Source organism: Rhea americana, unplaced genomic scaffold (assembly GCF_003343005.1).
Source record: "Rhea americana isolate MKP2758 unplaced genomic scaffold, rheAme1 scaffold_311, whole genome shotgun sequence".
In the NCBI taxonomy this organism is placed as follows: domain Eukaryota; kingdom Metazoa; phylum Chordata; class Aves; order Rheiformes; family Rheidae; genus Rhea; species Rhea americana.
Window position 1 is genome coordinate 693,325 of NW_028186437.1, and position 14,151 is coordinate 707,475.

The 14,151-nt window shown below is 37.6% G+C and overlaps 1 protein-coding gene across 1 annotated transcript in view; it reads left to right on the top strand.

Moving 5' to 3' along the window:
- The window catches only part of ZCCHC14 (zinc finger CCHC-type containing 14), a 57,412-nt gene that overhangs the window by 26,127 nt on the left and 17,134 nt on the right, over window positions 1-14,151 (top strand). Inside the window, exon 3 of the mRNA XM_085310148.1 lies at window positions 12,836-12,909. Within this exon, the coding sequence (XP_085166274.1) occupies window positions 12,836-12,909 (74 nt within the window). The remainder of the gene's footprint in view (window positions 1-12,835; window positions 12,910-14,151) is intronic.

Below are 14,151 nucleotides of genomic sequence, written 5' to 3' on the forward strand. Positions count from 1 at the left end.
GAAATAGATATTAGTGACGTAGAGAGCTCAAAATTTGTGTTCCTTTCTGTCAGTGATATTATATTGCTCAAGGATTTGTAGTGATCTTAACTATTGCAAAAAAATGACAGGGGAATAGAGCTCAAACTGCAAAGTGCATTATTTCACTTTATCCTGCATATTGAAGAATCTAGTGGTAAGTGTGTTGATGCAAAGTATTGCTTTTTGGAGCCACTTAACTTTTAACTTTTTAACTTTAATTCCAGGGGATTCTCTGGCTTGTCCAATACTATTATCTACTTTGCACCCCACCCTACTTCTGTGTGCTTCATGGATATAACAGTAATTGTCTAATCATTGTACAGTATCTCAAAAGTAAGTTTAAATGCTGAATTATAACTATTTCATCTCTTTGAATCATGGGCCGAAGCCTATCTGAGATCCAAAATGAAGGAACAGTGATTTATACAAAACTATAAAAGTAAAACAGAATATTAGAACCTAAGGCCTGAGACCTGAAAATATACCAGGATATAATCAGCAGCAAAGGAAGAATCTCACAGAAGTAGTTGTACAAAAGGGATATTTATTTTTCCCCCCACTGAACCAAGCACCTAAATGCATTTGTGGCCCTTGGCAAGACTACATGTGTTCAAAGTTGTATACATGTATGCAATCATGCTAGACGTATTCTAGATCCTATGCACTCTATTCTAATCCTATATACAATCTTACTCTAGGCTGTAAAAGCACTAAAGGGACCATTGTGTTAACATTGTTTATGTGCTATTATTTTTGAAAAATTTTTGAAGCTGCTATCAAATGACTTCGCCATTGCTGCTAATTTCTACTTGTTACTGCAGTCTTAGTCTCAAGTTCCAAGATGCTGATACTGTTTTCAAAAATGTAGGAAACAGCTTATTTATGCGAACATTAGGCCATACTGATCAGGAGTAGCTTTTTTTTTTTTTTTTTTTTTTTTTTTTTTTTTTTTTTTTTTTTTTTTTTTTTTTTTTTTTTTTTTTTTTTTTTACTAGCTGGATGTATTTGTATTTTCAACGGTGAATTTGAAATCTGCATTTTTGCTGCATTTTTGTTTCAGCATGAGAAGCTTGTAACTCCTTTATGTGGCTGAAGAAATCATTCAGCAAAGGCTTGAGCAGGCAGCCATCTGATCTCGGCGTTCGGGTGTTTTATCACCAGATTGCCCTTCAAGCCAGGGCATGCTGGCTGAGCAGCTGCTGCATTATAATCTCACTGACACGGTTCCATGTATGCTGAGACAGTCACATGCTGCAGCACACAAAATCTGTGTTTGAATCTGCTGTAAAATATATATATGATATTATATAATACTTATGGGTTTTTATATTTATAAATTAATATTCAGGTCCTGATCTGCTGACTTGCTGGGAAAATCATTGTCAGTTAATTGTGAGGGGTTTTTTTATGCGGTAAGACAGTATTTTTAATAAAGAGTAACAATGGATTATAATTATCTAAGTAGGACTCAGAAGATTTAAAGGAATGAAATATCTTGAATGATGAGGAAAAAGCTAATGGATATTAGGCAACCTGGCCATTCCTTGCAGTTCGCCCTTCCTCCACTCTCTCAAAAAAAAGTAGTTGCTGATTAATTTAAATTACACTCAGAGCTGGCTTGCTTTATTTCACTGGTGGTTCTGCTGCGCTTGTGTGTGAGGCTATCAAACCTGTCCCTAATTTAGGACATTGCTCAAAACTTCAAAGTGAATCTCAGCTCAAAGAGTCCCACTTGTGGTGACTACCTGAATGTGTCATGCTTCCCGCATCTGGTTTCCTTTCAGGGGGTCTGGAGAGGTTTGTGTGCTTTTTCTAAGTTCTGAATACACGTCTGTTCCATTGAGACACGCAAACTTCCAAGGCTTCGGCTGCATTAGGTTTGTTTCCTTTGATTTTTGGATTTTAGTGAAGCCTGGGTTTTATAATGCTGTAGCACGCAGGCTGAGAATAGGGGAAAAAGCCTACACTGTGTGCTGCTTCCGTGGGAAACCGGCTGTGCGTTTTTATTTGTGTGCATTAACAGAGCATTCAGACTAGCGCTGATCATCTAGCTTGTCTTGGGTTTGGGGTTTTTTGGGGACCTAGTGAATTAGTTGCCAGAGAACATTATTTCTAGGGAAGAATGAGCCAGCATGAGACTTTTCTAGGGTGAGCTAACCTTTTTTTTTTTTTTTTTTTAAAAAAAAGATTTCTATTTAAAAACGATTTATTATGAACAGTAAATAATCACTTGATCAGATAAAACCAAACTAAATATACAACTACACAGTTATCTAGTAAGTAAAAATATTTATGTACAAAGTTGAACATCTCTTGGTTGCAGAGATATTTTTACTAGCATGGACTGCATAATTAGATTTGGACAGCCTGCTTATTTTAATTACTTATACAAAAATGTATGTAGTTACTGAAGCTGCCTTCTGATAGAACATTTGTGCGCAGTTATTTTTGCAGGAGTGTGTCTCAAAGGAATGTTCAGCTCATTTTGAAAAGTCTGCTGTTATTTTTTAAATCGGAAAAGGAAGATGAGTCATTGGGCCAGATTTTTAAGTAAATTAAATACATAGTAGCATCCATAACTTACACATTTTTCTCAACTTGCATGAAAATAGCTAATTAGATGCAGTTACATGTTATAATTAGTCAGCTTAGGGAATTAGGCYGTAAATATATTTTACAAATTGAAATGTAAAGCCCTTTAAAAACAAACAGCCTTCTGCCCCATTCCTCCCCAGCGACAAGATTTAACTACATGCTTAATCTCAAGCACAGTGAGTAGTGCCTCTGAATTCATTGTAGGATACCTTCAACCATCAGTGTTTCAAAAATTTASCTAAAATTGTGCTTGAAAATACCGGAAGGTGTTTCAGTGGTAATAAAAATGTAATTCCTGCCTGTAGGAAAAAGAGGTACTCCTAATACTTTTTAACAAGAAGCTTTAACAGAGCAGAGGTGTGTTTTACCTGTTGCTGAATTGACCTTAACTAATCAATGTCAAAGTCTTGCAGCCATTCTTGGCGCTGCATCGTAGTTCTCCTTCTGCCCGAAGCAGCATTAGATACGTTTCAGCAGCYGATCCTTGGTAAGCGCGCTCGTTCAAGGAGCAGCACCTGTCTAGGGCGACCTGTGGTGTTTCTCCGATTTAGTAAGACAGTGGATCTGTTACACAGGTCCAATACAGCAGCTCTTCCCGAATAATGTACGCTGTAAAAATGTTTTCTCTAACATTATTAAAGAAAAAAGAAAACAGACAGCCGTCTGCTGAGTGGCTAGAACAGACAGTTTGGCTGYAGTAATGCAACAGTTAGCACTCTTGGCCTAAAGTATTTGGTAAGAAAAACCTACTGATTTGTGTTTGAGACTGTCTCTTGATCCTGAAAGCAGCTAGCTGATTTTTTTCTCAGTTTTACATTTTCCTGTCCAGATGTGAGTCCTCCGCAACCTGCAGTGCAGACAGCTTTCTTGTTTTATTTGTAAGCTCTTGAATGCCATGAGATTGTGAAACACTTATTTAGGTTGATTGGTTTCTGTGGCTGGCTGAAGTGCTGACAATATTATTCAGTATTAACCAAAACAGTGCCTGGGCTCAATTAAAAATGTATATCTAAGATATACAGACAGTTTTTTAATATTTGCCTTTTTTGGAGAAACAATGTTAGTCTGCTATTGAATTGAGCTAAACTGAGGAAACAGCAGGAATAAGCAAACTACTAGTTTGAATAGGGGGTGAGCAATACAGTCCCAACCTATTATGCTTCTGATATGCTGCCAAAAATAAACTAATAGTCTTGATTTAAAAAGAAAAATATGTAATTATTTCCTGTGGAATATTGCAGTTCATAGTCTTCAGTTTCTATTTTAACTTTAACTTTTCACTGAAAACTAAAGCTATAAACATGCTTTTGATCTTAAATAGTCTTTACTTTGGAAGAACCTTCATTTCTTACAAAGAAAAGACACTTCCAAGAGCATTTCTACTAGTGTTTCCTAGTTGGTATTGCTGCTGCTAACAAAAAATTTTCTTTATGTCCATGAAGCTTTAGTTTCTGAGGTACTACTGTGTATTTTCATGTAGGCAACAGAGACAACCAGAAGACTTCTGCCTTCCTTAGTAAGACTGTTCTGTTTGGTTACAAGGTTTTGTACCTGACCCTAATTTCCTTTTAAGGAGACATGGAAAAGTCTATCTTTCTATTTCTGGTGATACCAGCAAAAGTGCAGATGACGGACCTTGTTATGGGCCTGAAATGGGTCCCACTTTTGACAAGTTGAACATCTTAGACTTCAGAGTTTTATTTTCTCCCTTTTATCCACAAAACCATCATCCTCTTATGAAAAGAGGTCATTTTTTTGCATTGACTCTTAAGGAACCACAAAGCTCATCTTCAGAGAACATTTAAAAGAGGCCAGGAGTTGGAAAGGCATGGAGCAGTGAGTGATATGACACAACGATTGCTAGCCAGAAGTTCTCGGGTCACATATGACAGTCCTGGTTTAGCCATCAGCTTCCCATACAGACATAAGGGAAACGTAGAGGCCCCTTTTTGCTCCCTGTTCAATTTCCCTTCTTGTTTGTTTTTCTAAACGAAAGACTGGAGGACAATTAGTCCTGTCTCTATTGCGTTTTTGTGTGTTAGCCTGGCAGAGGTACTTCCGGTAGGATACTTGGTATACAAGAGAACTGGGTAATCGTGGAATGATTATTCCATTTGGAGTCCTTAAATGCAGATCATTCAGATTTTATTTTCTTCCTGCTACTCTGGGGACTTTTTTCCATTCTGCAGAGGGCCTTTATATCTACTTTTTCCTGATAAGAAATTCACGAAGGTTCACAAGACATTATCAAATAATGTAAATGAGGAATACGTGTTACTACTGCATGCTCACTGGCTTACTATGAAATCATTTAGATAAAAGGACAAAATTCCATCTTTATCCCAAGTTAGGCTTGATGAAGAAAGCATTGACTATTAAGGAACCACTTAATACCTGTTTTGGTATTTCTTATATCTGCTGAAATAGTTCTTCCAGGTAATTGTGACATCCAAGGAAGCTGGAAGTTTGCAAGTAAATGTGACTTCTCTACAAGAGTGTTTCAACAATTTTGATACTGCTGTGATCATTGGTAAGCTTGTAAGATACCATAAATGTACTAATGCTCTCTGGAATGCAAGCCTTGATTCTTTGGGTAGCTCAGATTTATAGAATAGTTTGAAGATATCTCTTCTGGTATGGAAAGAAGAAAAAAGATCACTGTGCTCTGCTGTCAACCACAATTATCCTTCATTTGTTTGGAGAAGACAAGATAAACTCTACATAAACATTTAAGTTGAACCGTAAGTTATGCAAGAAGCAAGCTTGTATGTGTATAAAGGCTTTGGGATTGTTTAATGTAGTGTCCCTGTTGCATCTCTTAAGATGTTTTCTCAATCCATAAGAACTGCATTATATGAAAACAGGTTAATCTCTTAAGTTATCCTGCTGATTCTGAAGACTTCTGAGAATGAGATGTTTGTAATTTATCTCATTCCTTATATAGTAATGAAAAGGTCATTCTTACATGACAGTGGAGTTCACTAGAGCAAATTATTTCATCCTTTTCTATATTAGACTTTTTCTAGTAAAAATAAGATCATTCTTCAAAAAGAAACATTCACTTCCTTATCTATCTTTCCTTACTTTGAGTGTATAGAGTATATCCTTAAGTTCTAGATGCTCTCTGATTAGAAGCAGTTTTTTCCTCTGGTGTAGTAATAAATAGGCATCCATGTAGTTGAGTTATGTTTGTCACTTAAATTTAACTGACATTTGTATATTTTTAATTGTCTTCAATACACTTATCTTTAAGAAAACAATATATGGCCTCCCTTTTCATGTTCTTTCCCTCTCCAGAAGCAGTTTCTCTAAGTATGAAGATGACTTAACCAGAGAGCATCTCCTATTGATGGGCCACAGTCCAAATAGTGTAATAATATTTCAATGCAGATTGACTGTCTCTTACTTTGAAAGGAATAGTTTTTGTTTGAGTTAATGTGTCATGAAGCAATCCAAGGTGTGCTTTTGCTGGTTGTCAAATAGAGCAAAGTTCAAGTTTAACGGTGTCTGTCCTCAGAGTATTTAATGATTCAGACCCTCCCAGGTCAAAGTTTGAAAGTTCACCCAAGTTTTGGAGGGTGAGGTCATAGGAATGCTCTTCAAGCAGAATCTTCCTCTGGAAAGGTCTCTGGGACAGATCAGTGGTACCAGCCTTTTCTTGGCTTTAATGACAAAGCTGGTTCAAGTTAATACTGTAGTGCTCTCTACAGTTTGTTGAAACTAACCCAGTTTGAGGTCCATATTAATACTGAATTTGGCAACCTGAGAGATGCTAATCAATACCTGAGTTTAACTCTTGGTTTAATTTCATCTTGCTGTTCATCTTACAGACCTCTGGGCAGTTGTTTGTGTCCTTTGGAAGCCTAATATTTGATTCTGCAGGTTTTCTTCAGGCCTCTGGCATTCCAGTATCTGAGCAATTTAAATTTTGAGAAGTAGAAGGCTAGTGAAATAAAATACTTCTAGTTCATTAGAAAGCTTAGAGTTGTATGTTTGTGGTAGAAATGGATCAGTATATTTGCTGGTTAGAGGAAGAGTGAATCACTACTATTTTTTTCCGTTCTCTGTCATGGCCTATATAAAAAGCTTTTAAAAAAATCAGAACTGTAAAAACAAGAAGCTGTTTAAAAAGCAGATGAAAACACTAAAACTGCTACTTGTAAGCAATTTCTAAGCTTTTTTGCAATTGGAGGGCTAACTAATCTTTTCACAGAAAATTTCTCGCAATTTCTTGTGCTTTGTTGCTGTATGTATACTTTGAAATTACAGAAAGAATAGATAAACTTTTAGTTCTGTTTTACCTCATTTTTGTTTGCCTGTGGTATATGTGGGGAATGTAAATATTGGTGGGTTTGAGGGTTGAATGGAGAATTTATATTTTATTGTTTCAGGTTTTTGTGTAGTCACTTTGTGGATTAGCTTCTGATATCTAGTGGACACCAGCAATGTACAAGCTGAGTAATGCTGCTTGAGGTATTTCCTTATTTTAGAAAAACAAGACCTAGTCTATGAAAGTCTGTGTTGCATTTTTAGTTACCACTTCTGTATAAAACAAGGATGTAAAATGTATTTTATTAGTTTCTTTTGGTCAAGTATACATTTTTAGTAAAATTTACTCTATTTGTCTTTGCTTCTATGAAGAACTTCATGAAACAAATCTTTAAAATCTATAAGCAATCGGTTATGATTATGTGCAGTCCGCTATATAATAAATCACAGGAGCTCACTTATGATGAATTTTCTTTCTTAAAAATAGACTGTAGCTTTTTTCACCACCCTGGTCATGTACCATGTCTCGAGCTCAGCTGAGTCAAAAGTCCCTTGTTACTCAAGTTTTGCTATCTGAATTCTGTAGAACAGTATTTATCTAGATGCCATATAAGCTGAAGCTACATGCAGTGATTTRAAAGAAAATGACTATCTATTTACATATGGACTATAAACTATTCTTTCAGCCTGAGTGTGGTAAAGTCTTCCTAGGAGCCTCAGTGTTGTTTGTTCTTACCCAGTTCTGTTCTTGTGATGTGCTTCTAGCTTGCAGTCTCTGTACTACTTCTCATCTACTGTCAATGCAAAAAAGAGTAGCCACTCATGTACGGTCAGCCTTTGAGTTTTTTTTTTTTTTTTTTTTTAAAAAAGGCACTGTGTAAAACTATTCATGAAATTAAAAAGGGAAACCATATGCTGGCACAAATTATATTGATCTGCACACAGAATGCATGATACGCACAGGAAGATGGAATGGGGATTTGATTTAATTTTAGAATGCTGGTGTCAGTACTGAAATAGCATGAATACTGCTCCTGCTGACACAAGTGAGGGTTTAGCTTTAAGACAACAGTTATGATTCTCTTAGCTTCTTTATTTTTTTAACTTTTCTAATAGAAACATAGAAGTGGCAAATCTRGACTGACATACTCATTTATCTAGTCCCCTTGCCAGTTAAGTGTCTTTCTCCAAAAGTTTAAAGAGGGAGGTACAAAAATACTCCACAACGGACTATTGAGGTGACTTCCAAAATGAAGTGTTTTTCTGCTGCTACATGTGTATGCTGGAGGAGAAAAGTTCACATCGTGGCTGAGATGCTTCAATCCTTTCCTTGACCTGCTAGGAGCGTCTCAGGAACCTAGTCATCTGTTTTGTGTGGATCTTCAAACTACACTTGAATCCTGAAGTGCTTGGATCAATCTTTCATTTGAATATGTCGGTGCTGACAGTCTGGGAGGGAAAGGGCTAACAACCTAGTGTGGCCTCAGATGTGCTCGTGCATAGGTGCAGAATTACAGTCGAAGATCCCACCCTTTCAGAGGGATAAGCTGGGCAAGGAATGATGCAGAGAAGGCCAGAGGGTTTAGGACTTTGGGGGGAGAGGGGAGGAGTTGTTCATTTCTGCCTTCACAAAACTCAACTCATCCAATGTTCAATGTACTAGCCATCAGCCAAATGGGTAAAACTCTCAGGCTAGGCTAGGAAGGCACGGGAGTGAATAAAATGTCTTAACTTGCTGGATCTGTTTTACCTTGAAATCCTGGAACAGTAGGACAGGAGCATTAGGTCTACTTATATTTGAGAAGGAGAAAAGACAAATCAGAAGCTAAGCAGTTGCCATCAAGATTCATGATGAGCTTCATTTGAAGAATGATGGAGTTTTCCTCCATTTTGTTTTCTCTTTTCGTACTAGCTTAAAATCCTGTGTATAGATGCACACATTTGCAGTAAGAAAGAAATGCTGTACTATATGCCACGCAGTCTTTCTGTTTTTCTGCAATTCTGAATGAGTTGGGGAAGGGGAGGTTTGGGAAGCTAGAACAAATGTTAACATCTGAGAATCAGGAAATGCTAATGATGATACAAGTATTCTGGCATATGGGAAAAGAACTAGCTGGCCTGTAGTGGAGAGTTTCATTTACAGAGGAGAGTCGCCAGATGGGCAGAAGTCCTGGGATTATTGAACRACGCGGGGGAAGGTGTGAGTTATTTGGGGGAGGCAGAGTGCAGAGTTTCCCTTGAGTGCTGCCTCGGGTTGTAAAACAAAACCCAGAATGAAACATAACCTAAACGGCTGCTGTGTTCCCAGTAGCACAGGGAGCTGCGGCTTATGGCCTCTTTGCGATAACAACCACTATTGTAAAACAACTTCATAGACTTCTGAAAAGCTAATCAAAAGGGTAATGGGAAGTACTGGCAGGCTTTTGCGTTGCAGAGCATCTCCAAAGGATGGTGAAACAGCATCTTATCTTCTTCCTGTGCTGGAAGTTTACTGGAACCATTGATACAAGCTCTCATGAACTGGGAAAGGATCCTGTTTTATCTTTTAAGCTGTGTTTGCTGTTATGCTGTCTGGACATCTGTGTGACATGATCCCTGTTGCGTTATAATAAAGAGTAGAGGTGAAGTTAAACATGTAGCAGTGCTTGCTATGGCCTCTGTGCTGKAGTAGTTCAAATGCAAGTGTCTGTGCTAACTACACTTGTGTGTACAATTGATAACTGTGTGCAGAATGCTTGGGTACAAGTGAAAGCAGCAAATAAATTTTAAAAGAAAAAAAAACGCTTAGGAAATTCAGTGATAGAAAATCTTTGCTAGTGAAGGAGGTTGTTTCATGCTGTCTGTTGCCCTTTTGGACTAGAGTTAAGCAAAATACGAGATTCGAGTATTTTAAAATCAAATTCCTGGTAACTGGGAAGTACATGCTTAGGGTTGTGTGGATATGTCCCAGCACTCTGCCCTTTTCTGAATGATGCCAYGAAGCAGTTATAATGCATGTATTTTACCCTGGTTATGGGCTGCCACAGCTTCAATGGGAGCCTCTTCTACAGGGCTCAAATTGTAGAAACCTCCATTATCTTTCTACATCCCTTTCCAYGTAAATTTTGTGATATCGTCCAACTCTCTGCTTCACTTACCTGCATTTAAACCCAGTCTTTAGCTCATTTCCCAGGTAGTTATGGATAAATCCCTATACCAGGAAGTYTTCTGTGCCCTTATAGGCAATGCAGTTCAGAAAGTCTAGCAGTGAATGAGGTGCACACGCACTTTTCTTGGCTCAGTTTACAGGGGAGTGCTGGGAGAAAGGAGCAGATGGAAAGATCCCGCTCCCTCGTAGGTCTTGTGTTGTGACCGATACCCTGCAGGCTGCTCCAGTTGGTTTCTGACCTGTGCACAGCAACAAAGCTGAACGTAGAGGGCATAGCTGGGCTATTTGCAGATGAGCTCCCCATAACTTTTTCCAGACCTAAAGCTCAGATTTGAGAGAGCCCATGCACGTGTGTTTGCACTATCTCCTGAATTTGAAACATTAACTTTTTTTTTGGTTAATATTCTGGTCTAGGAAACTTCAGTTTTGCTGAGTTCAGCATCCTGAAAGCACAGCGTATCATGTAGCCTTAACGATGAAGGTTTTTCTGGTCACTGAATCAGTTATAGTGATACTGGCTAGAATCAGCTCTTTGAGCAATTTCCTGTGGTTTTCTGAGTAAATACAGCAAGCATTCTGTTTTCTTTTTCTTTTTAAAATCCACTCACTCCTGMTTGGTAGATGGCAGTTTTCTCTTCCTAAGTTTTGTGTGATCATTTGCTTTGAATAAAGTTAAGCTTCATGGCAGATAAGTTATTTAATAAAATCAACCATAGGTTAAATAGTGCTCCAAAGGCTAGCATGCTGAGAGATCAAATAACAAATTTATATGACCAATGAATTTAACAAGAACTACAGACTTTGTTAGACTAATGATATTTTTCGTGGTTTTGAGTGAGAGAAAATTACTGGGGCACTTTGTATCATGTTAAAAATTATCCAGACAGTTGTCCATAGCAGCATGTTACTGCTGTATAATGAATTATATTTCATGCTCTAGAACAAACTGAGTCTTGCAGATTCAGTGCAGAATCACTACAGTCAGTGCAGAAGTWTCTACATAATGATTCACTTTGCTAATTGCAATCATTTTCCAGAGGATAAATTCACTGTAGCAGATTATATTAACTGAACAAGTTCAGATCCGAACTTTAGCATAAAAGGTCATGTAGCTGTCAGCATGACAAATTCCATGAGGCAATGTAAAGTTTGTTATTAACCCACATAGTAAAACAAAAATAGCGTCGTTTTATGTTGATGGGTAATCCTATTTAGCTTGAATTGCTCTATTTGAATGCTATGGAAAATTTAAGTGATGAAAACACTTTCAGTAAAGTAACACTAGTTTTGCTATAAATACCCTGTTAAGTAACACTTGCGTATCTTTAAGGTTTTCTTTGTCCTATTGCAAAAACATATGTCGGAGCAGTTGACGCTAGTCTTTCTACAAATTATTTGCTCGTCAGTCAGCTGTCTCGCCAACAGCGTGGTGGTGAAATCCTTATTCAATATCCACTTTGCCAAGCTCTTTCCCATTACGATAAATCTTAAGCAGGTATCATTCCAATCAGCATTCAGTGTTTTCTTTCGCCTATGAGCACAACAAAGGGTGCCCTGGATTCTCTTAGATAAGTATACGGAGGTAGGTTTTTCTTCAAATGGCAGGAACAGCTTTGAACCACTTCAAAGCATGTTTGAGTCTTTATACTGCTGTCTAGATAACTCATCGGTATCTGGCACGCAGAAGATTTATTCCTATGGCATACAGTGTAACAGCAAGCTAGTACTGTAAAATCATTCCAAAAGTGCGAGAGGAATTCACTGAAAAGTGAATTAAAGTGGACCAAGTCTCTGCAAAAAGAATAAGGTATAGAAGAAAGTGAGTAATGAATTGACATTATTCATGAGCTTAGGAATTTGCATTATTGTACTTGGGAATTACACAGTGAAGGAACAGCTGAGATAATCATAAAGGGAATGCTAATTCTGTGTTTTAAAGACCAGAAGGTACAAATATCTACAGATCTGTTCAAAACTTGATACTTCTAAAAATTTTGGCTGCAGATAAATAGTAAACCTGGAAGAAGAGGTCTTTGAAAAAGCCAAGATCTAGGTTGTAACATTTTAAAAATCGACAGGACACAACAACATTTTTGAAATGTCTTTGGTAAAGACTTCAGAACAGGCCATGATTGTTTCAGCTGGAGAAAAAACAAGCTCCAGGCTGGCCATGGAAGAGCTTTGGCTGAAGTCTCGCTGTGGGAATAGAGAGGTGCTAGGCTGATGTAACCAGATGCCTGAAACAGTGTGTTGCTGTGATTTTTATAGTGTAACTGTTCTGTCATGCAACTTACGTTAACAAAAAAGATATATATGATAAACATATGTTTGAGTCCAGCCTATAGTCCTGAAAACAGGTAGAAATTTTGTAAAYTGGATTTCCCCAGAAAAAGCATGGTAGGGCCCTGGATTTTGCTTGTTTGAACTGCTGAGGGAAAATGTTGTATGTACAGTGAGCTGTATATATACATTTTTTCATCTGCAAAAAGAGGGATGATACTTGGCTACTTGTTGCTGATGCTATTAAAATAAATCCATATGCGTTTGTGTAGCATTTTGTTCCTATACTGATGAGCACAATGATAAGGTCATGAGGAAATTAAGTGTTTTACATTTCGTGTATTGGTTGTGTGATGGTTGAAACTAAGCTAGAGGCACGCTTTGAAAGATAAGAATTGAAAGCAACATGGAACAGCTACCTGTGCAGTGAGTACCAGCACCTACTGGCACTACTGAAGAATAATCGCTCTTACGTGCGTTTAGGAATATCTTTCTCATTCTTCTTTCTTTTTTTTCTCATAGTAAGTGTTGAAAAAGTGGAACTAAAGGGACTGGCACACAAGAAGAATGAAAGAAATGTTGAATATTCCTTTGAGGTAAGTTTGGATGATTGGCTTTTTTCCACCCTTAGGGAAGGGAGGATAACAGCTAAAAGGGAATTAAAGAAGTGCTCAAACATCATTGATAGATCACAGAAATTGTTCTAATGGAGCTCCTCAGGGATAGATGCTAGTCATTTTGTGTGTGTGCATGTGATTTGGAAGTAGTCTTAAAATTGCTGTTGAGTGAACTTTGCAGATGATGCACATCGTCTGATAGGTAGGACAGAGACGAACAAAATTCACTCTAATGCAATCAGTTGTGACCAAGTATGTATTTAGGAAAGCAAAATAATTCATGTCACAGGTACACGGTGGGAATCTGTGTCCTGGAAAGCTGAAACTAAAAAGAATTTAAGTCTTATTCCAGAGAAAGAAGAGCCCTTAGACCCTTAGGGCGATATGGTAGCAAATGGAAACCCTTTGCCTTTGAAGAAGAGGTAGAATGGTCATTTTTCTTTGTATTCAGCATTGAGGGGAATGTGAGAATGTGGCCTGTCGTTCAGATGTTACTGTTTCTTTTTAAAAGGAATTTTGAAGAGTTTATGAAATAGCAGTGTAAATTATTCAAGGCTAGCACTAGCGAATTGCCATGTAGTGAGACACTTTGCTGGAATGTGACTTGAATATCTTATAAAAGTGTTATGAAAAGAAAAAAATATTTTGTATTAAAGGTGTAATTAGTGTAACAGAAAAAGGCRTAACAGGAACCATTTACTGAAGATTGGAGCCAGACACACTCAAGCTGGAAATGAGAACAGGTTTTGGAATGAGAAGGTAGCCACAAGCTGCTAGGAGAAGTGCCCTCCAGCCCCGCTTTTCGCATGGCTTTTGGTGGTTCAGTTTGTAAAACAATGAAGTAATATGATTGCTCACAGTTTCTGTGAACTTACGATCTCATTCTGTGAAAACTTATGTTAATGGTGGAAGACTGGATTCTGGGTCTGGATTTCTGAGGAGGAAAGAGAAAATGCTTTTCTCTCGTCTAGTTTGAATGGCGTATTCCAAAATTCAGAATGCAAAGCCCAGAAAACGTCTCTGCTTTACTTAATGAGCAAACAGAGCCAAACACTGAGAAAAAGAGAATCTGGAAATGGACAGGAAATGAACAGCAGAATTTCAAATATCTAACACTTTTTACCAAAACAGTTGTTATTTAAAGCCAGTATATGAGATAGAGCAGCAGTTTGATATCTGCTTGTGACATTGGCAGTGTTAACCCCTGCATGACTTGATTCA